Source organism: Melozone crissalis, unplaced genomic scaffold, assembly GCF_028551555.1.
Source record: "Melozone crissalis strain CALT ecotype California unplaced genomic scaffold, PUWL_Pcris_2 ptg000012l_1, whole genome shotgun sequence".
In the NCBI taxonomy this organism is placed as follows: domain Eukaryota; kingdom Metazoa; phylum Chordata; class Aves; order Passeriformes; family Passerellidae; genus Melozone; species Melozone crissalis.
The window spans coordinates 11,109,905-11,132,167 of NW_026535790.1; the positions used below are offsets into that span (position 1 = coordinate 11,109,905).

The 22,263-nt window shown below is 41.1% G+C and overlaps 1 protein-coding gene across 1 annotated transcript in view; it reads right to left on the reverse strand.

The window, feature by feature from the left end:
* Positions 1–18,924, reverse strand: part of CUNH7orf50 (chromosome unknown C7orf50 homolog) — a 32,954-nt gene extending 14,030 nt beyond the window's left edge. The window contains exons 1-2 of the mRNA XM_054270931.1: positions 18,249–18,924; positions 12,010–12,209 (exon numbers count right to left, since the gene is read on the reverse strand). Coding sequence (XP_054126906.1) covers positions 12,010–12,209; positions 18,249–18,341 — 293 coding nt within the window. The 5' untranslated portion in view covers positions 18,342–18,924. The remainder of the gene's footprint in view (positions 1–12,009; positions 12,210–18,248) is intronic.
* Positions 18,925–22,263: the final 3,339 nt, after the last annotated feature.

Consider the following 22,263-nt stretch of genomic DNA (forward strand, 5'->3'; position numbering starts at 1 on the left):
GTGTTTTATGAATAAAACACAAGAAATGTATGAAAGTGTCATGCTTTTCCATATAGCAATGCTAAGAATAATACTGGAAGAGAAAAAACTTGATGTGAAACTTCATCTGTGAAAACTTTTAAGGAGGGATGAAGAAATGGCCACTTGGAGGAGGATTTGGATACTGAAATTGGCTGATTGGTTTTGCTCTGAACCAGCCAGGACACCCAAGAACCAATTCAGTGCCCATTACACTGAGCTGAAGGTTTGTGTTCCTGTGCTCTGCACAGGCTGTTTCAGCAAGCCCTGAGGCTGCAAAGTGATGCTGGCACCCTGGGAAGGTGCCTCATCCAGCTGGGCCTCTGAGCAGCAGCACTGCTGAAAATGGGCTGCCCTTCTGTACCCAGATGTCTTCAATTTGCCAGGTTGGGTGTTTCTGTGTGGTTTTTCTCTTTGCAAAAGCCTAAGGGATTTCCACAGCCAAGGGATTTCTGCTGATCCAAAGTCCAGAGCAGCATTTCTCTGTAACAAGGAAAAGCAATGCTCTGGTTCTAAGGAGATGCCAAATGCTGACCTGCATCACATCCCAGAACCAGGCACATCTTTCCTTGCTGCCTCAGCATCCAGCAGATCTAGTCCCAGCTGGCCTCTCTTCCCCACAAGATTCAAATCCTCTTCCTGCACCTTTCCCAGTGGGGTTCCCCCAGGTTTTTGAGGAACAGGAGCTGCCCAGAGGGTGGACCATGGTCACCTCTTGGGGGGTGAAACCCAGCCCAGCAGTCTGGAGCATGGCCAGGCAGGATGGGTGCCAGCAGCATCTGTGAACAGACACCACCAGTGTCCCCTCCTTGCCTGACAGCCCTGACAAAGAGCTGGCCTCAAACCAATCCCATCCCTTGTGGTGTCCAGGGACTCCCTCATGCACCTTCCAGGAAAGGGGAAATTCCTCCCTCAAATGGAAGCAGAACCGTGAGCCTGTGCTGCAGGACTGGCCCTGTAACTGTTCTACAGAGCTGGCTTGTTCTGACGGCAATGTGCTGTAGGTACAGAACTGTCAAACTGTCAAATATTGGATTGTCAAACTCCTGCTGAGCCCCTTTACTGAAGTGAGTTCTCTCAGGACAGCATTGAAGAACTGCTGTTTATCAATTTGGATACCAGTCCTTGATGCACTGTTGCAGAAATTACATTTGCAGGGTTTTTTTGGTTCTAAATGAAATCCAAGCATTTTTATTGCTGGCTAGTTAGGCAAAGTTCATTTTTGCTACAGGGAAATGTAGCCCTCTTCAAATAACCCATCCCACAAGTGGCTCTTACAGTACATCTGAGAAGTACCACATCTGGAGTTATTCTGGACCAACAAGAACATATATAGAAACTTTTGAAAAAAACCAAACCAAAAAGACATGTCATCCTTGTCATTTACATCCCAGCCTGGACATCCCAGAGCTGCATTCATCAGAAGTATGGCAGAGGTGGATGGAGTGCTGCAGACCCCATGGCCTCTGAATTTCTCAGGTTGCAACCTTACAGAATGACTTTTCTTTTTGCAAAGAGCTCTACAAAGGGACAATATCAATATCAAGATCAACCTAGAAGTGTTCAGCACTTCACAGCCCACTCACATTTTTGTGATTAGCTGAGATATTCAGCTATCTCTCACTGCTTAATAAAATCTGCTGTCACACCAAGGTGTTCAGGGCAGTGTAAGATTCCTCCCTTCTAATATCCTGTGATATGTGTTGCACTGCTAAGATTTCAAGCCATGTATTCTTAAAGAAATTGATCTGCCAATTACTGCTTCCTGCAGATGGCTCTTATTCCAATTCCATTTCATTCATATAAAAGTAATTACTGATACCTTTTTAGGCATCATCTTATTAATAAATGTGTGAAGGAGGAGACAAGTTTTATTAAGGAACTAGTTTTATTATTTCAAAAATACTTCTTGTTATTCTAACTCTGGTTAGGAAGCCTTGACAGCTCCCTGGAGCTAATTGATTAATAATCATTGCCAACTGCATTTTAAATTTTAATTCTGGCTTTGGCTGACTAGTCTGAATGATTCCCTAGAGCTACGAAACTCCTCACCACTACTACGAGTATTTGGGCACTGGATGAATAGTTTGAATGTGTTTGAGGAAGTGAGTAGCAGTGTTAATTCTCCCAGATCTGAATTTTATGACACAGAGAAAACATAAAAACTCCCTTCTGTGCCTCTGCCATGTCAAGAAGCTAATCTGAAAGGAGGAAGATGGGTGAGCACAAAATGCCTTTTTAAAAGCCAGAAGGAGGGTTAAGGATGGGATGCCTGGGCTTGGAGCCAGGAGTGAGGCAGGGAGTTGGGAGAGCCAGGGGAGAGCAGACTTCAGAAGCTGGGAGAAAAAGCTTTGCCTCACACTCCTTCAATGCAACCTCCCTGCAAATGAAATATTCCCAAAATAAAGTAAATAACCCCTGCCATCTGCTTTTAGTTAAAAAATATCAAGAGGTAGTTTGCTGTAATACTTGTATGTGAAATGGATTATTTTAATTATTCTGGTTTTATTTGACCTGAACACTGCCAAATTCTCCCCAAAGACAAATGGAAAAGATCAAAGTGCTTGTGTGAGGTTTTGAGCACTTCAGTGAGGAGTGATGATGTCTCCTTACTATCAGAATACAGTCCTGAAGCAGACTGGTCTGTTTTTAAAGACTTTTGAATCTCCCTTATATATATCACAAGGTTTCTGAAAGTAATACAAGATGAAATAATATATTAAAGCTGCTTAACTATTCAATTAGATGCAATCTCTTTTGTATAATACTATGGAAAGATGAAAGCTGCATGTCAGCGATAAGTATCTAATGGCTACATTTAATAAACTGTTAAGAAAATTCATTTATACTAAATTTTATTTTACTGGAAATGAGTTATTAAAAAAGGAGACATTAATTTTTCTTAACCAGGTTTGGAAATCAAGATGCTATTTTACAGGAAAGAGAATCAGACAAAGAAACTATAACTATTTTTATCTGAGTATTCATGGACTTAATACATGTACTCTAATTTTCCCCATCTAAGGAAGCACTTTACAGTCCAGCAGTTAAGTACTGCTAATACAACTAATAATTGTGGCAATATATATGTGAAAAATTGCAGAAGTTTTAACCATCCTATTGATAAAATTATCAGTAAATAAAAGCAAAGATGAGATGCTGCTACAGAACAAAATCCATGCAAACTTCACTTTCAAAAGAAGGAACTGAGAAAAACCCTGCAGGTCTGTTGGGAGCAGACATTGGTGCAGGGCCAAAGAAAACAGAGCCTGTGCTCAGATGAGAAGAAAGTTAAGTCTTCTTTCCCTCATCTCACTTCTCTGGAAGGAGACCTTTGGACAGTACAGGGACTTTGGTGAGTCACAAACTTCATCACTGTTTAATTTATCACCTGAAAAATGGGGTAACAGAACACTTTTTCAAAAGCTGTCATAACGAGAGTAAATAAATCAGTGTCAAAATACTTCTCATTTATTTATCAAAACACAGTTGTGATCTGCTATCAGGAAAGGTATAATGGAAAAGCAAATTATCATTACTATGGTGGGGAGAAGATTGAGACAGTATGTTTAAAAAAAACATATAAAAATCTCTTTAAAGATGGGGCTGAGCAGTCAGGTATTTTTCAGTTGATGCAGTAAATGATAGATGCCAGATGAAAGGATTTGTGAATTCATGTTAATGATGTTATTAAATACACTATTTCCATATGAGAATGTTTGAACAAAATGCCCAAGTAAATATTTTGACAGCTTTGTTTCACACTGAAAAAATGGTAGAAGTGCAAAGAGACAGAAGGCTCCAAAGTAAATCACTCTGCAGCTTTTACTGAAATATGCTTTGAGAGGTGTACTTGTGACCTTCCATAAAATTAATTCAAAGATTTAAAAATACAAATAATTTGATTTAGAGCCATAAAGCAGGATTAGAGTTCCCTATTCCATTTTTTTCTTTTGTTAAATATAGTGACCATTTATGGTTATGGAAATTAGTAAAGAAATCTCTTTCCTCTGCATAACCTAAACAGGACAATGAGCAGATTCTGAAAGATGGAAGAGCTACTGACCCCAACTGAGGAAATTTTGCTGTGGGCCTGAGCTTCCCTTTCCTTCTCCACTCAAGCCATACATTAGTGCTTATCAAAGGGGTAAGAAAGCTACTCCAAACCCATTCCCTATAGGAAGAACTTTATCCAGGATAATATTAATAGCTAAGCCATAAAAAGTTTGGTTCAGGGAAGGTTGTGTTAGTCCAGCTGCTCTTCCAAAGCTCAGCTGAATGAGTTGCATCATAAGCATTTACTAATTTGGCTGGAAAATCATGCAACCATTGATGTTTCTCAGAACCTATTTCTGAATGAGAAATGCTTGCAACATCTCAGAATTTCCAGGTATAACTGAGAATAAAAGTCTTAGAACCTGACATCTCAGAACCTCCCAAAGACCTATTTTGTCTCTAGGAACCAGAGCTGCTTATTCAACAAGCTGGATATGGCAAAATACATTAAAAAATATCTGTAAGTACCTAGGATCTTCATTATTCAATCCACAGCTGTGGAGAGGACTTGCTAGAGATTATGAGAATGAAATTATTTTACACAGGAATTCTGTCCATCTGGAGCACTTCCAGGATAGTATTACAGATACCCAGAATATATTGCTAAGGTTTGTTTTCTTCCCAGAAATTCTTGGTAAAAATAGCTAAGATTGGCTCTGAGCCACTTAAAAGGGGTTTGTTGTTGTTGTTCTTTCTTTTTGTTGCTGTTTTTAGACTGTTTAGTAAATGATATTATTTGTCAGCATTACCTTGAACTGACAAGTTTATCTTCAGCAGCAGCTCAAGAAGCCTCAGTGCCCTCTCTGGCTTAGAAGTGTTGTCATTTATAAATGAGCAACATGCAGTGCCTCTCACCTGCAGAGAGCCACAGCTTCTTCATTCAGCCTCATCTGAGTGTTAACCTGGTTATTCAGTTTCCAGAGCCAAGTATTCCTGCACAAGCACTGTCTGCTGTTCAGTGCCAGTGCAGGCATCTCTTCACCATCTGCATTGCAAAACTGGATTTGAATGGAAGACCTTTCTTCTGGTGAGCACTTTTCACACAGAGTCTGGCTCACTCACTCTGGAAAGCTGTATTATTTATAAATGGAAAAAGACCAGAGATATAGATAAGGAACAGCAATCTGCATGATCTCACTAAATTAAGAGTAAAATATTCATGTGCTATTGCAAAGCAGTGAAATTGTTGTATTAGAACCATAAAAAGCAGCTAACCCAGCAAGAAGTTAATAAGAGTTTAAAAGCAATTTCTGCACAATCTGACATCCTGTGGATGTCATGTGGGGGTTAGAAAAACACTGGCATGTCTCCAACACATATCTACATATCACTTGCCATCAAGACACAGAAAAGTGAATCCAGAAGTCAATGACTCTATCACAGGGAATGAAAATCATCGACTCAGGCTGCCACCAGACATCTTGATTAAACAGGCAGAAGCTGAATAGTGCTGTTACTGAGAGTGTAATGTGACAGTCACAGAATCCTAAATGCACAGTTTGAATAATCAGAGGATAATGAGAACACTGATACCTGGAAATGGGTATCAAAAAGCCAACTCTGAAACAGGAGCATATTTGACTTGCTGCAAGGCTGAAGAAGGATAAGAAACCCTGAAAAATGTGTTACAGCTATAGTGGTATATTCTAAATGCCACTATATTCTAAATGCCAACACTGTCACTGACACAAAACTCAGTAATAGTTTGAGGGGAGAAAAAAAAATTTCTTGTTCAGAAAATTTAATGTGAAATGTCTTCATTCTATGGCTCAAAGATGAATCCAATGCTGTTGCCCACAAAGCAAAGCCAGAGTGAGAGTGAGCAGGGAGGAATCACAGACCCCCAGTCCCTTCTGGTGGAAGGCAGCTCCAGTAAAACCACATTTGTTTCCAGGTGTCACATTCCAGAAGGATCACAGGCACGGGAGTTCAAAGAACAGCAACAGAGCACATCAGGGACTGGAAGGTGCAGTAGGAGAAGAAGGATCATGGATGTGCTGCTTCACTGGAGGGGCAGTGAGACTGAGAAACCCACTCAGGCACCAGCAGGATGGAACCAACCAGCATGGGAGAAATTATTTATGAACTGTGGGGCAACACTATGGTTTAAAAAACCTTGCTTAATAACAGGTGCAACACAGCAGAACAATTCTTCTGCTTCATATACCCTACCAGCAAGCTTAGACTTCTGCAGAAGGTAATGTGCTTGAGCATGATAACAGGATAGCTCTAAGCAGCACAAAATCTGTGGAGCGAATACACCCCCTCCACCTACCCCCACCAGAATAACTGCTGGCATACCCACACCCTAAAAATAGGAAAGGTGTGGGCACTGCAACAGAGAGCTTTGTAGAGCTTGTGAGTAATGTCAGGGCTGCTAGGGAACTGCAAACAAACTGAGGTGGCTTCATCAGATGAAGTTACACAAGGGAGTGTAGGATAATGACAAGGTAACTCACTCTCAGCAAGCTGAGACTCCTTTGCCACCAACAGAGACAGTGGCTGCCTTTAAAATGAGGGAGATCTCATTTTCTTAACATCAAATGGAAAACTTGCAGCTTTACAGACACGCTGCTTTAGGTCGAGGACGGAAATCCCACTTAAAGGCAGGTCAGGCCCTGGTAAAAATTAGAAGTCAAGCAATATAGAAACTTGGAGAAGTGCTAAAACAAATTCACTGATCTCTAGAATATTAGGAAAAGTTCAAGTCTTTGAAATCAGATAGCAGCAAGTGCCTGCCCAAGTCCATATAAAACAGAACAACCCCAAATGCAAATTATCCTCTATCTGACTGGATTCATGAGGCTTCTTGCAGAACTAATGAATATGACAAAATGACTAAAAGCATGTAGGAATAGATTAATTACATCCATAGTTAATGCTTGCCCCAGAACCTTTAAAAAATAACCCTGGGATTATTAAAGCAAAACTATTCCCCTTCACTATGCCCCTAATCTTTGAGGAATTGCTGCCCTTTCAAGACACCTTAAAGCCCCAACTGTTAAGGGGATTCAGGAACACTGCTATGTCTAATTACAACACTTTCTCTTAAGTTCACACACTATTTTTGTTACTAGCTAATTGAGATTCATTACTTGAGCAGTTCTCTAATATTTTATGTAATTCAAGATAAATGATGAGCTTAGATATATGCTGCACCTTGCAATCAGGAAGGAAACTTGATCTCAGTTTTGGAGAGCAGGGGAAGGAGAAATGCCATTAAATGGTAAAGTTAGTTGTTATTCAACTCAAGAAGTCAGTCTCTGGAAGGAAAAAAAAAGACCTGTGTACGTTTAGATTTTTAGTTTATCAGTAACTCTTCATATCTGAAAGCTTAAGCTGTTGATGGTGAAACATCAACATCAGTGCCAAGTTTGAAATTAATATTGATACAGACCAGCAGCAATGAAAATTATTTAAATTCAGAATCAAGTGTCAAAAGCCATCACTGACCCTGGCTGAAAAAGTAACCTGTGAGAAGTAAAACAACTTCAAAACATTATGAATCAACAAAGGAAACTAAATGTGACACAAGCCCACTCGAGGTGCTTTAAAACTAGAAACTGTTTTTAACATTAATGAGCATGGTTATGTTTGTGCAGAAGCACCTTCAATGGAATCACCTGCCCCAGGAGGGGTTGGATGAATGGGTTTGTGATTTCCTGAAGGGCCATCATCATCTGAGCTGTTTGGCCACAAATGTCAGATGCTGCTGCCACTTTACAGCCCTGCACCAGCGTCTCCTGGTTCCTTCAAAAATCAGGAACTTCTGAGTGAACACTAATACACCTCTTGATTCCCTTCTCCAGACAGCCTCTACTCCAGAAGGAGTAAAGACTTGATATGCTTTCTACATTTTATTTCTATTTCTACATCTATATAATATATTACATGCATTAAAAAAAATAGCAAACTATATAAAAATGCTTCCAGCAACAGCCCTCGAATTTCTGTATTCTTTGAAAGGAAGGACAACATTTCAACTTTAAAATCTCCCAGGCTTGGCACTGTTTGCAATAAAGTTTGACTGAGGACCAGGATCTGTTTCCATTGTGCAAAGCCAGCAGATAAACAACTGCCCTGGGTTGTCCAGGGCTGTCAGCAGTGCTGCCACCACACTCAGCAAAAACCACCCTGGGATCTGCAGAGTCAGATGATTTCCTCACGCCATGGGAAATTCTGCCGGTCTCTCACTTTTCTGTTTCTGTAACATGCCCTTGGTTTGTATTATTCTAGAAGCATCTTTTTACTTTAAAGAAATCTCTGACATTCTTTGAATCTTGCCTGAATTCAAATTAGGCAATGAGAAAAATAAGATCTCTATAAAGAAAAGTGACAAATACTAACAGTATAGCATAAATAATTTCAAAAATAATTGTACTTCAGCACCTTATTTTTCAAATTTTAGTACATGATAAATAGTACTGCAAGGCTTAGGTAATTCACAGCACACATGCAGATAATATTATCTATTATTTCTACTTCAGATGATGTGAATCTTGTAGTTTCACATTCCTTTAGTGAGGTCTTTTCAGATCTCTCTCTATTCCTTTGATGGGTGATGGAGAAATCCATATGTGCAGATCCATACGGCAATGAACTTTCCAAGCCAAACACAAGAACAGCAGCTTCTAGGAGAGGGTGGCTTGCCAAGACAAACAAGTTCTGCCAACATTTTAACACCACAGAAGGTCAGTTAGGTTATAATTAAACCTAATTACCATTCTCTGGAATTGCAACATCTTTTCACTTGACGTCGCCTAATGCTCAGGAAAGGATGAATTTTTGTTCTAGATTTTCCAAGAATCACATTAAGCAGACAATGGAGTATTCCCTTTAAATCTGAATCATCACTTACCATCATAAAGGAACAAGGCATGTCATCATTAAAAGGAAGAAATTTGAGTACCTTATTTAGCCACTAATACTTCATCACTCCTGCTTTTCCCTATTCCTCTGAAGCAATTCCCTATTCCTCTGAAGGGATTGGGTTTTTTTCCTTCTGTTCAGTACCACTCTGGGGTTTTTCCATTATTTCACTTTTTTTTTTTTTTTCCCTCTCTTCAGCTTTATAACCTTTCTGCTTCAGCTCCCTACTTTTAATCCTCTCTCTATCTTCAGATCTTCCTGTGTGCTCCCTGGGCTAGCTGAGGATCTGACAGCAGTAACTTTTCTCTGCCAGCTGCTGCCTTGGAAGAGAACTGTGCAGGGAACCACCTGAACTCATCTCACCAAGGAAAAGATGAGATAAAAATTGGTAAAGCGAAGACTTTTTTTTCTCTCCCTCTTTCTTTTTCACACAGGCCAAGAGAAAATGAGAGAGAGGGGAAAAACCGGAGTAATTTGGCTGCTTTTCTTTCATCAGGAGTGTAAACCTGGTCATGCTCAGCCTGGTTTCACTCAAATGAGCAAGGAGCTGATCTGGGCTATCAAAGTCACCCAGCTCACAGGGGAGACCCTTCAGCTCCTCAGGTGCAGTAGCTGGGGGCTGCAGTTGGAGCTGGCATCAGCTGCTGCTGCATGTGGCCAGGCCATGGTGAAAAAAGTGTCTCCCAGCCAGAATGGCCTTCCAATAAAATGATAATTTGATCCCTCTGGAGACTGGAAAGCATCAAGGACCATTTGTTTTTAGAATCAAATAACAAAGCTGGAGAACTGGAAGACCTGCCCAGCTTGTGGCACACTGTGCCAGCAGTGGGGGCACAGGATGGCAGTGCTGCCAAGGGGAGCCAGGGCCTTGGTGCAGCCCTTGGAATCCTGCTGCACTGCTGCAGGGCTGCACTGCTGCAGGGCTGCTCTGCAAGCAGCAGGAAGAGCAGGATGCAGTGAGCAGCCCTGCCCTGCACACTGTGTGCCTGATTCCTGCCATCAATGCGCTCTTCATTAACTCCCCTGGACTGACAGCACGAGGCACAGCTCTGTACAGCTGTGCTCTGCTGCTGCAAACAGTCCCTCAATAAATAAAAATGACAGCTCCAGTTATCATATGGTACACTGAGCTCCACCTGTGCTACAGGAGCTGCACATGCCATCAGGCAGCTCAGATGCCACTTCACTTACCCACACTTCTGCCATGGAAGGCTTTTATTGTGGGTGAGGCAAAACACAAACCCACAGCACTCTTCTGTTTACTTCCAATTATATTAATTTCTTGCATCTATAAGATTTACTTATCCTCCCACAGATTATTCATGCCTGTAGCCCTGCAAAAGCATGTAGACTGAAATCCTTCACCCACTCAATATGCTGGAGAGTTTGCAGTAGGTTTCCAAAGCCTGGATTTTTGTCTCCCTTCCCCAGCTAGTCTATTACTTGGATTCATTTAAATCCAGTTTTTTTGGGCTTTTTTGCAATCTTACTGGGTTGAAAAAAAGGTCTGAGGTGTAAGAGGACTCTTCTACTATAACTGTAAGCTGTTTTTCTATAACTAATAATGATTCAAGATGGTCCAGGCACATTTGGGGCTAGAATGGTTATTATGGCTATGTTTGCCTGGCAATTCAGCATCTTATGACTACCCCTGTTAAGTCTACAAAATTCAAATTGTCTGTTGCTGAAATAATCCCTCACAACCTATTGCTGCACATACAACCCACAGACTCTGTATGATAAGACCAAATGACAGAGGTGGTTTTCTATTTCAGGGTAATTTGGTACAGGTTAAGTGAAACTCTAGAATCAAATTTGTTCAAATATTAGTTCAAATATAATTTCATATTCTCCCATGTAACAAGGCAAAAATCCATACAGATAACAGTGGAATAACAAGCAAAACCCTACAGCTTGTTCCTTTACTTTGCAAACCTGAAATGCATTATCTGGAGATCCACCATTTACCAGAGCACACATAGCAGAGAGCAGGCTGAGCAGAGGGTTCAAAGCTATCTGTCAATCCATTTGCAGTTCAAACCAGTGGTGAACTGCTCCAGCTGTTTTCCAGATCAAAAATATTATTGTCATTTTGTTATCTCTGCATGCTGAGGGTTATGTAACAAAAATGCACATGTCCCTCTGCCTGGAATGCAATTAATTTCCTCCCTCCCCACTGCGAGTGGTAAGTAACAATTCAGACAGTCTGGATGCTTCAGTTTTGAGCACAGGCAGGGATGCAACCCTGGATTAATTCCACGTGGTAACCCACTATTTGTAACATGCCAGTCTTCTGGAGGTCTTACAGCCAGGGTATATTTTGTAGTTTGGAAAAAAATAAACATTATCTTCCTGTTTGTACATGACCTCTTTACTGTCTGTGGGGTACCCTGAGTGCTTTACTGCAGTTCTTTAGTTTAAGCACAGACTTTGCTTTATGCTGGAATTTTAAGTCTTCTTATAAGTGTGCTAACTGGATGAAGGGATTGCTAAAAATCTGAAATCAGCCACTATACTTGCTGAACACTTTGGTATGCAAAAATCAGTTATTGTACACTATTAACTTTAAAATAGTGGCAGCATCCCATCTTAATATACAAATATCCAAACATTCTGCAGGTGGGTGAATTCAGACTCTGTAATGCTTAACCACTCCATGGAATTTGCTTATATAAAAAGAGCAACTGGAAGTCCTTTGCCTAGAACAGAACACTCAAGAAACAAAACTCATTTTCTCAACCCAATCATTTTTGGAATGTGCCTTTCATCTCTGTAAGTGCAGCTAAGCCCATGATATTTATATAACAACCATAAGATCTTCAGGACAGGAGCTGCCTTTCTATAAAATATTTGCACCATACTTAACTCCTCTCTGCTCTTGCTGCAATAGAAACACAATGGGGTGATCAACTGTCCTCCAGGGTGTCAACTGAGATGAAACATTAACTTAGTGCTTGACTGCAGCAATTTCCTTTAATGTGTTATTGCTTGGTACAGCTTGCTCTGGGTTACTGGTTTACAGCTCACTTGTGTAGGCAGCACCTGCAGAGGTTTTACTGTTCTTACCTGGTTAAATAGGCCAGAGCTCGCTCACATCCCGATGGCTTTTTGGGCTCCACCTTTTTTATGGGGATTCCAGCTTCCCTCATCAGCTGCTTCTCTTTCTTCTTGCGCTCTTTTTTTAATTTTCTTTCCAGTTTCCTCTTTTCCTCTGGAGTAAGTTCTTCCTCTTCCTCTGCAATAAGCTCTTCCTCTTCTTTTGTAGCCTGAAATAATTAACATTTAAATGAAGTGTTTACCTTTCTATAGGAAAGTGAACAAAACATGCATAAATGTAATTAAAGGGCACAGGTAATACCAGAAGGTTCAGGTTTCATATTTTTACTGGTCTCTGTACTTCCATCACCTCTCTGCTGTGCCCAACTCCCAAAACTGCAAATGCTGCACTCAGGATCTGTCAAACTGCCCTATAAATGTTGATACTGCTCTGAGAATCACAGGAAACTTCCACCTATGTATTAAACACCATTTCTAACACTTTTTGGGCTGTTTGCTCTCCCACACTCAACCCGGAGGAGGGATGTGAACAGCAGAGGATGTTTCACAGTGGATGGAGGGTTTGGATGATTTTTCAGCACACACACACTTCAGTGGGAGCAGTAAGGATCCTCAGTTTGTGTTTGCTGTGTAACCACACACTTCCCTGGACTGAGAAAACCTCTGTCTGCCATGCAGAGGCTTCCTCTCAGTTATGCCAAGGGCAAAGATGTGACAACTCCCTCCTTCATCCAAGACATCTTGGAGATCCTTTAGTAGTCTTAAGGAAACATATGTACAATCTTCAATAAACATACACAGATACATATCTCACAAAGGTTGACATTTCTTTAGGTTTGCAGACAGAACAGTTAATTATTCACATCTAAACCCATATTACCATAAATATATGCATCAGTATATCCCAAATGAAAATAAATATTTTACATACAGATGAAGAGCTTTAAATAGTTTATCTGACTATAAACACTGTGTTTATCCTGGAAAATCCAGTGTGAGATTATGTTGTGTAGAAATAAAATGCTGTTCCAAAGCAAGATGAGATTCATTCCAGGCATTCCCAGATGTCTGAGGGAGGTAATTGCCAGGTATGGTCCTCTGCTAGAGCCTGGAAGCCAAATGGGTGAGAAGGAAATGCTCTTCCTCCTCTCCCTGCTGCCCCCTCATCTGGTCAAAGAATCTGTAACTGGAACCTGAATGAATGAGAAGATAATTGCTTTATGGCAAGAGTGGTTAAAACCACTTTATAAGTTCACAAATCCTTGGTGTTACATTAATTTGTGTCAGTCAAGGGCTTTGAAACACAAATCTAGACACAGAGCTAAATAATGTTATTCTTGCTGACATTCAACCAAAGAATGTTAAACAAGGCAATACCTGAACACAATCTTATTTGCCAAAGACACCTGTTGGGGTTTAAACATTTGTTCATTGTCAATTCACCTATCATCTAAGCTGCCTCTGACTCATCTTTTCAACTTGGTGTTTTCACAGACCGAAGAAAGGTTAAGAAAGCAGAAAGCAGAACTAATGGAAGTAGGACACTAAAGTGGAGTTGCTTTTTCTTGTTTAAAATAATTTTTAAGTACTTTTATGGAAAGGCCAGCATTCATTGCAAACACATGCAAAAAGGCAACATATGTTGCATTAGTATAGAAGACATTTTATAGTTCATGCTGAGAACAAAATAATATTTAGGGCGAAGGTAGAATTGAATTGTTACACAGGAAACAACGTTTTCATTTGAAAAGCCACCCTGGTACTTACTAAAATAACAATCCAGCCACACAAAGCCCTAGAAAACACTGAGGGTGGTCATTTATAAAGTGTTTGTAAAAGATTACTACAGCAGCTGTCCAACAGACGACACACTACAGTTAATCTTCTTTTAAAAATAATGTAATGAATTTGTTTACTTTTCTGTGAGCCATGAAGCTTTCAAATAAAGTGACTGTGGCACATCATTAGAGGCAGTCTGATAAAGAAGCCTCTGCTTCTTCATACTTACAGTAAATGCATATCTTGGTAACTTCCCTTTCCCCCCTCCCCACATTCCTCGCATTATCAAAAAGCTTTTTATCCTTCTCCCTGACCGCTCCATTAAAAACAAAACAAGTTGCTCCCTCTGTGTAGGTCCCAACGTAAATACCAAGCCCTAACAACATTTGTTTCCAGCATGGATGGGCTGTGGGCTGTGTGACACAAGAGCATTGTTCTCCTGCAGGGCTGTCCTGGCAGGAGAGGGTCGGGATTTACGGCTGGAGGCACCTCCTGCTGCCCCACAGCATCAGCCAGGGAAAATGGATCAATCAGCCTGGGACTTCCAGCACAGGTACTGACAGAGTCCTCACAACTGCTCAAACAACTTGCCCAGTTCCAAATATACTTTTATCCACCCATGTCAACTTGATTAATTTAAAAGGATGTGGCACAGTCTGTCCTAGACTGGCTTTTAATTTGAAAACCTCAGGTTTTGTGTGCTTCAGAAAATACCTACACATTTGGTGGTGTAGTCCCTTCTGAAGCTGAGGGTGATTTTATCAGTGAGGATAATTTAATAGCAATTTCTATTTAAAAAAACCTTCCCCCAAACGTTGCAATTTGAAAGAAAACAAAACCAAACCTTCCACTAGAATTTAAATCCTACGTGTATTTATTATTTATTAATCTATTGATGCTCCTCTCCTTCCCTTAAATCAACAGCCTGAGATTTTAATTTTGTTTTCCCCAAACCATTAGTGTGACTGTTCATCTGGAAGATGTTTGTGACCCATTTGGATTAAGAGTTTTAGTGTTATGTCATTATTTAAACTAAAAAACCCAACCAACAGGACTTCATTGTTTTGAGGTCATAAATATTCCAGGTTGTCTCCTTCTATATTTATAAAGTGACATCACAATTTGTAGTGCCACAATTTAGCCTTAACTACGACATTGTAAAGTCCCTATTTGAGCATGTGAGACACTTGTTTATTGACATGATAAATTTAAACCACATGCACACAGAAAAACAGCACTTGCTTATTTGCAAAGCCTGCTGAGAGCTACCACACCACCTTGGGTTGTGGGCTCATTAGATCTCAACCTAAACAAGGTCAGGCCAGGTCAGCACACTTGAATGAATGACATTCAGAGGAGAGCCAGTGTTTTCTTGTGATTAAGGAGGTGGGAGTCTTCCACTTGTAAACCTTCCAGAAGGCCTGAAAAGGTGCTAAAAGGGATATTGCCACTGCATGCCATTTTTTGAGTGAAAGGCAGACCCCAAATCTTTCACACTTATGCTCATAAAAGCCCATGTCAGCTTTGCACAGGCACAGGGATATGAGCAAGCAAATTCCCAAAGTTTGTATCATACCATGTCCATCTGCTGGCAAAGTGCTGTGGGCGCCAACACACTGCCTTTCATCAATGCCAGTCTCCAACTTTCTGAACTGTGTGTAAATATAGCAATATGCTCTAAATAGTCCAAGGCATCTGACTCAAAATAGCTGCAGGCTTCAGCTCTAGCACTTTTAGATACCAGTTGAAGTTTTCCATCATTCTTTGTAATCTGGAAATATTGCACAAATTTGAAACATTTTATAAATGATCCTCAGAAGTGAGCTTACAGTCATAAATGGGGAGCCAGCTCACACAGACAGGAAGTGTTTAATACCATAAAGCAGCCCTGCTAAGCAATACAGAACAGAGAAATACAACTAGAACTGTAAGAAAAACTAGCAAAAAGATGTACAGGTTCTCTTGAAGGAACCTGACCCTTTTTTTTTTGTGCAATGAGAGTGGCAGAACCAAACAGGTGTTGTTTCTGAGGGCAGTTTTTGTATCTGCATAAAAGCTTCTACTCCAAGGGGACTATGAATTGCAACAGCTGAGCAAGCAGCACCAAGAAGGGAATAACAGCACTAATAACAGCAAATAATTGTGTGGTGCTTCCAGAGAGCACTAAGTGCATTTTTATATTTGCTTCCAGTCCTTGATGGCCTCCCACTTAAGTAGAACTGAAGATATCTCCTAAAGACTTCTGCTCCTCCTCCTCAGTCCTTCAAAATTCCCACATTTGCAGCCCTGGCTGTCCATAGCCAGCACAGAATAATGTTGGCAGAGTCAGAAATTCTGAGGAATTGCCACAGTGAACAGAATCCCCATCTATGACATTCTGCCTTTGGGATTCGTCTCTGTAGGTCTGAACTTCCTGCCTGATCAGGGTTTTGGCTTTGCTGCCAAACCTATAGAAGGAACCACAAACCAAGCCACAACACCAAATTCACTATTTATTAGAACCAGTGAATCCAGCTCCTCCAAAACCAATATCCTTTTATCCTTTTCTCCCAGCACAGCACAAGAAGTCTGTACAACAGCAAGGCAAGCAACAGCAGAAATTCAAAGAATTAAATAACAGTGACAAAAATATAAGAAGGGCATCAAATTTTTGAACTCCAGAGAGTTCAAAATGGAGGGGAAATGGATTATATGGCTTATTTCATAGTAGGAGCATTGTATCACCTTGTTTGTTCATGAAGCTCATGTTATTTCATAACTTTTAACATGGAGAAATGTCAAAAGGGGCTTTGTTCACTGACCAAGAGCTACTGACACATCATGTAATGGCTTCTGCTTAGGAGCAGCCTTTTGCCCCCCAAATGCCCCGTGGACGACATCAGCATGCAAAACGACCTGTTTCTGCCTCACACAATGCACATGAACCCAGATAAATAACTGGCCATCTGCCAGCCTAAAAACAAAAAGCGGAATCTATAAACACAGATCAAAACCCACAGAGAAGAAAGGCTGGCAGACCCTTAGACAAAAGGTTCATAAAAGAAAGATTGACAAATTATTTACTATCCAAGGCTGGCCAAAGGGTTGTGCTACAACTACAGCTAGAGAATTGGCATAAAACAGTTCAAGGCCATACTAAATTTAAATAATTATTTTCTACTATTTAGCATCCCATGAAAAGAAGAAGTATGACCAGAGAGGGCATTTGAAATTTCATTATCGTGCAGAAAGCAAATTTTAAATGAAAAACAACATGTAGAAGTACTTTTTATACGTCTGTAGTGCTTACAGAGAAAGACCTTTTACAAATTATATACTGCTCAAAGAAAAATACAACATTTATGGTAAAAGCAAGGTGTTTGTAGAATCTCAACTCCTCACAACAAACACACTGACAGTAATTTATATTAAGTTGATTAGGAAAGCTTTCTGTAGATTCAACCCAGGCGGAGAAGTCTCAAACAAGTTCTGCAGGAAACCAGATTGAAGTCAGAACAGCCTTTTTATCTTTCTGTTCCAGGAAAGGATTCTTTTTGTGGTCATGTAAATGTTGGCATTTTGTTTGTTTTTTTAATAAAAAGCTTCCTTGTGTATACAGCTACAGTATCTCAGGAACACAAGTGATCAGGTAGCACCCTAAACTTGCAGCTGTAATTTAGAATAGATGCACCTTGATGAGCTTGAAATCTGGTTTAATTTACAACTGTGTGATCTTTGCATGTCTCAGATTTACAGCCAATTGTGAAGAGCATAGAAAGTGTTATCATTAGCAACTGCTGAATAAGAAGAAATTGAACAATTTACTAAATTACATGAAAGCATTTACAGGCACACAGAATACACAACTTAAAGAATGCAGCTTGTTGAATTCCGCTTTATAGACTGTTACCCCTATAAAGTACATACTCCTGTGCTCTGGCAGATTAAGTTCTGAGGCATAAATTAGGATCGTATTGTATTTCTTATTTTTCTCCACCAGTATCAGAGCCCTGAGTACAACAGAAATACTTGAGAACTACCACAACTGCAGACTCGGGGAATGCAGTTTTGCCTCATTTGCAACTACAGTGCGGCCAGGAATTTTCACATATTTGCTGAAGGATTTCGCTTACTCCCCTACTCTTAATTAAACCGTGTTAAGCAATCAGGAGAACATGGAACAGGAAAAAAAAAAAAAAAAGAAAAAAAAAAAAGGAACCCCCTCGGAAATCATTTGTATCCACATCCCTGTGGCTTACACACAGCCCTTTTAACCCCTCCCCAGAAACGCAGAGGAATTTTAATAGAAGGAGCACGAGACTGTCGCAGCACTCTGCGCTTTCGTTGCCACCAAAGTCGCCCCCTTTAGTGGTGCTGACAATTTCTTCTGAGGCTTAAAAAGGCTTTGGGCTGTGAGAGGAGGTAGAAGCAGAGCAGAGGCTGTTTTGAAATCCTTGCTGGAGAATTAGAAAAAAAATAAATAAACCAACCCCAAACCACGAGCTCGATCTCCTCCAATGAAAGAGGTACCACAGGGTGTAGGCAGGTTGCCAGGCGAGCTCGGCAGCGTGACCGCACTGCATTGAGTTTCTTTAATGAAAGCCAGGAAAGAACACATTACACAGTGTTTCTTCTGAGAGCCAGCGAGCCTCCAGTGATTGAAATCAATAAAAACAGTCGGCAAGGGGCCCAGTGGGGGAAGAGAGAAATCTCCACTACAGCATTCAGTTTGCTTTCCACTTTCTCCCTCCCCCTCTAAAGTTAAACTCCGAAGATCAGCATGACAAGCTCCTTCGCTTCCAGCGCTGGGAAGACGCTGGTGGGGATTTAAAGGAAGCGAGCGCTTTCCTTCGCCTCCCTGCCTTCGCTCTCCCCCCAGTGCGGAGGAAATGAAAGGCTTGTTCGGAATTTGAATCCCGCCTGGAAAAACTTCATTGGACAAGTGCATCGCTCTGCATTTCAGGAAAGGGATGGATTTTACGGTCAGAGAATGGTAAAAGGTGAGAGCGGGAAGCAGAGCAGGAATCCGATCCAGCCGGAGCCCACGAACAGGGTAGGATGTCCAAGCCGGCGGAGGGGACCTCTGGAGCTGCGGGACGGACTGCGAGCAAGTGCCTGGGATCATCCACATCCTGAGGCTCCTGGAACGCTGGGACACGTGACGGACACACCAAAACCAGGTAAGCAGAACCTGCTTTTGACAATCCCCATCCCGCGTCCGAAAGCCCGGAGACCCTTGTGCTGCAGCCTGCACAGTCTGCCCCACGTCCGCCCTCGTTAACCTCGGGCGACTTGACGCTAAGCTTGTCGCGTCTGAGAACCGTGTCAGGCCACTAATCCTCACTGAACTATAAACCGTGCACAAAAGCCCTTTGTTTACCCGTTTTGTGTTGAATTTGCGAGCTGACAAGGTAGGACGGGGCCATTGCGTAAGTGCAGCCCCCCCAGGAGCTGCCGCTCCACGCGGGCCCGCTCGGAGCAGGGGAGCACGGCTGACCCCGCACGCTGGAGCTGCCTGAGATCTGAGAGAGCGCCAGTAATGGGTTTCTAATATGGTCCATATTTATCTATTGTATTTATGTATTTTAATCACCATAGCAGCCACATACAGAACATACTTGCACCGAGTTCCATGTGCTGCTCTGCACCGCGACTCGCAGCAGTGCATGCACGGGGGCTAGGCTGATTGTTTTGTCAAAAAGAACTTGGCAATTAGTTGTTAACACAGCCAAGGGGGATTTCTGGCACATTATTTAGGAACGACACAGGTCTATGCAGCACGTGTGTATTTGCCGTTACCCTAATGCAAACAGGCTTTATCCCCAATAAAAATGGGGAAGGCACAGATAACAGCTGTAGATCACAACATTCTTCTCAAGTTTTTGGCCAACTTCAGATGATTTACGTAGACCTCAGTGACACAGAGAGTGAAATCAAAGCCTGCCTTCCGCAAGGCAAGCAAAACTAATGATAGCTCCATCTCTTCTCCAGCAGAGGCAGGAATTCACTGGGACAGATAATAAATAGGTGCCTGTGGAGCAAGAGCAACAGTGCTTGTCCCCCTCACGCTGGTCATCATGAGATGTTGACAGCAACACACATGCTCACTGCTGGAGAGGGACTGGATGCCTCCACTCCCACTTAAATGTTTCAGAACCTCTTTATCCACAGCCTACAGGGCACAAAGTCTGAAGGTAGAGAGAAGAGACTCCAGCTCAGTACCAGCAGACAGAATGCAGGAATTTAGTACAGCAAGTGCAGATGTGCATCTGCAGGTGCAGTGTTGCTCTTTCCTTGGAAAACACACACTTTAAAGGGTCATTTTGTTATTTACATGTCACACAGAAATGGATGACTTACCCACTGAAAGAATGACCCGGAGAACACCACCATGACCAAAAGTAAATGCCATAAGTTGAAGCATGAAGTGTTCTAATAAAGCTACAAAAATAGCTGAGGCAGTATTTAAATAGTAAGAAGTTTCTAGACTAATTTATTAATCCAGTTTTAAACTTTTCACACAAAATGATCACAAAATTATAGGTGAAGGGGTAATTAAAGAACAATAATTTACAACAAAAAAGCAAAGTTATAATTCATAATAGAATAGGATCCTACGTGGAGTTCTGGGCATACCCACAGACCCACAATTCATTTTGCAGAGTCAGTTCTCTGTTTTGCCTCCCCTGCACAGATCCTTTGCAGAAATGACAGCACCTTCATAGCTCAGGAATCACAGCAATCATTCCCACACCAATCAACAAGTCTGCTTTGCACTGCTCTTGGAGCTAAATTTATCCTTATGCAGAGGAACTCATTAAAGCTTTATTTAACGTTTCAGACAAGGAAAGCTTAGGTAGGACTTACACAACACATACTGCTTGTACTGACATTCTCAAGCTCAAGTGATATTCCTCCCCATTACTCCCTCAGCAAAAATAGAATTATTACCTTTAAAATGTGGGATATTTTTGTTCATAGTGATGCATTTTTCAGAAGCCGAGTGGCAACGAGTGACCACTGTTAATGGAATATCTTCTTTTCAAGCACACAACATAGAAAGAAATGTATTTTCTCTATCAGAAGTTGTGATCAAATACAGATATTCTAGCAGTCATACCAGGGTTTTTCAGGCCTGTCAATGTTGTTATAGCTGATTCTGTGCACAGTGACCTATCCTTCAGATTCTGCCTCTGGAAGAATCCCATGTTGCTTTGCTGAGTCGGGTACAAAAGTAAAGAACTATTGGGAACCAATTTCTCATGTTTCTACCAGTCTTGGAGGTCTCGTATCATCGGCAGTACTTTGTCCTCAATAATGAAACACATCATCATCATAATCAGAGTTCCTAATACCTCATGGCAATTGTCCTTACAGCAATGCTTGTTGGTAAAACAGCTGTTTGAAAACAGTTCATAAGGTTTTGAAACAGTCAGAAAGCTAGATGGAAGTATTTTAAATGTGGAAGGACAAACACTTTGTTTTAACATCCCCCATTTAAGCCCTTATGAAGGAAAATATCTGGGATTATAAAAACAAGTTAAATGGCCATTCAAAAAATGCTGAAATTCAGCATTAAAGGTGCAAGCATGAGAGTCTGTTGAACACCTGGACAGCCTGTGTTCCGTGAAACAATATTCATGCCTGCTCTGGGGGGAAAAGAGTGTTGCCATCCCTTTCAAATGAACATGATCTGACACTTCTTGAATACGGTAAAGCTTCAAGGTGTCTCCTTTCCTATTTATACCAGTGGTTCATGTTCACAGTGCTGGATTCACTCAGCTGAGTATATTTAGTTTGCTCAGCCTCAAATTGACAGCTTCTCTGTAATGTACCCATTCTGACTTAAAAATGGAACATAATTAACATACAGCTGGAGAAGGTACATTTTTGCTATTTATGGGAAAGATTAGTGAAGATGAAGATTAAATATTAAGTAGAAAATAAATGGTTATTGATCCATAGGAAAGGTGGTTTTCCCTAAAATTCAAACAGGAATCCTTGTATTTGACTTGGGAAGACATTTTTTGTTAAAAACAAGGTCAACAAGAACTTCATACCTCCTTACTAACAAGCTGTCACTGTCTTCAGCTACAGAGTCAACAGGATGCATAGACACAGAGAATGAATGTCCTGGGACATACACACTACTCTCAAACCCTCCAGATTCTCTCAGACCTAACAGAAGTTTTTTTCATCAATTTCTTAATAAAAACCAGCACCAGTTTTACTCAGTTATACCAAGATCTTCAAAACCAAGCAAAATATTGCAGAATTTGTTTGATCCATACCTGCATTTATATACACTCAGCTGCACATGCACATGTAGGCAGGAACATGCATTTTTCAATTTGTGAGAACAAGACCCAAGACACTCAGGGAAATGGAGTGGGCAGCATTCATTTCTTTAGCTGAATGTGATCATTTCATGATTCAGTCACCCTAAAATAGACACCCACAGCAGCACTTGGAACATGAGCAGCCTCTCAACTGTCCTGCACCTTC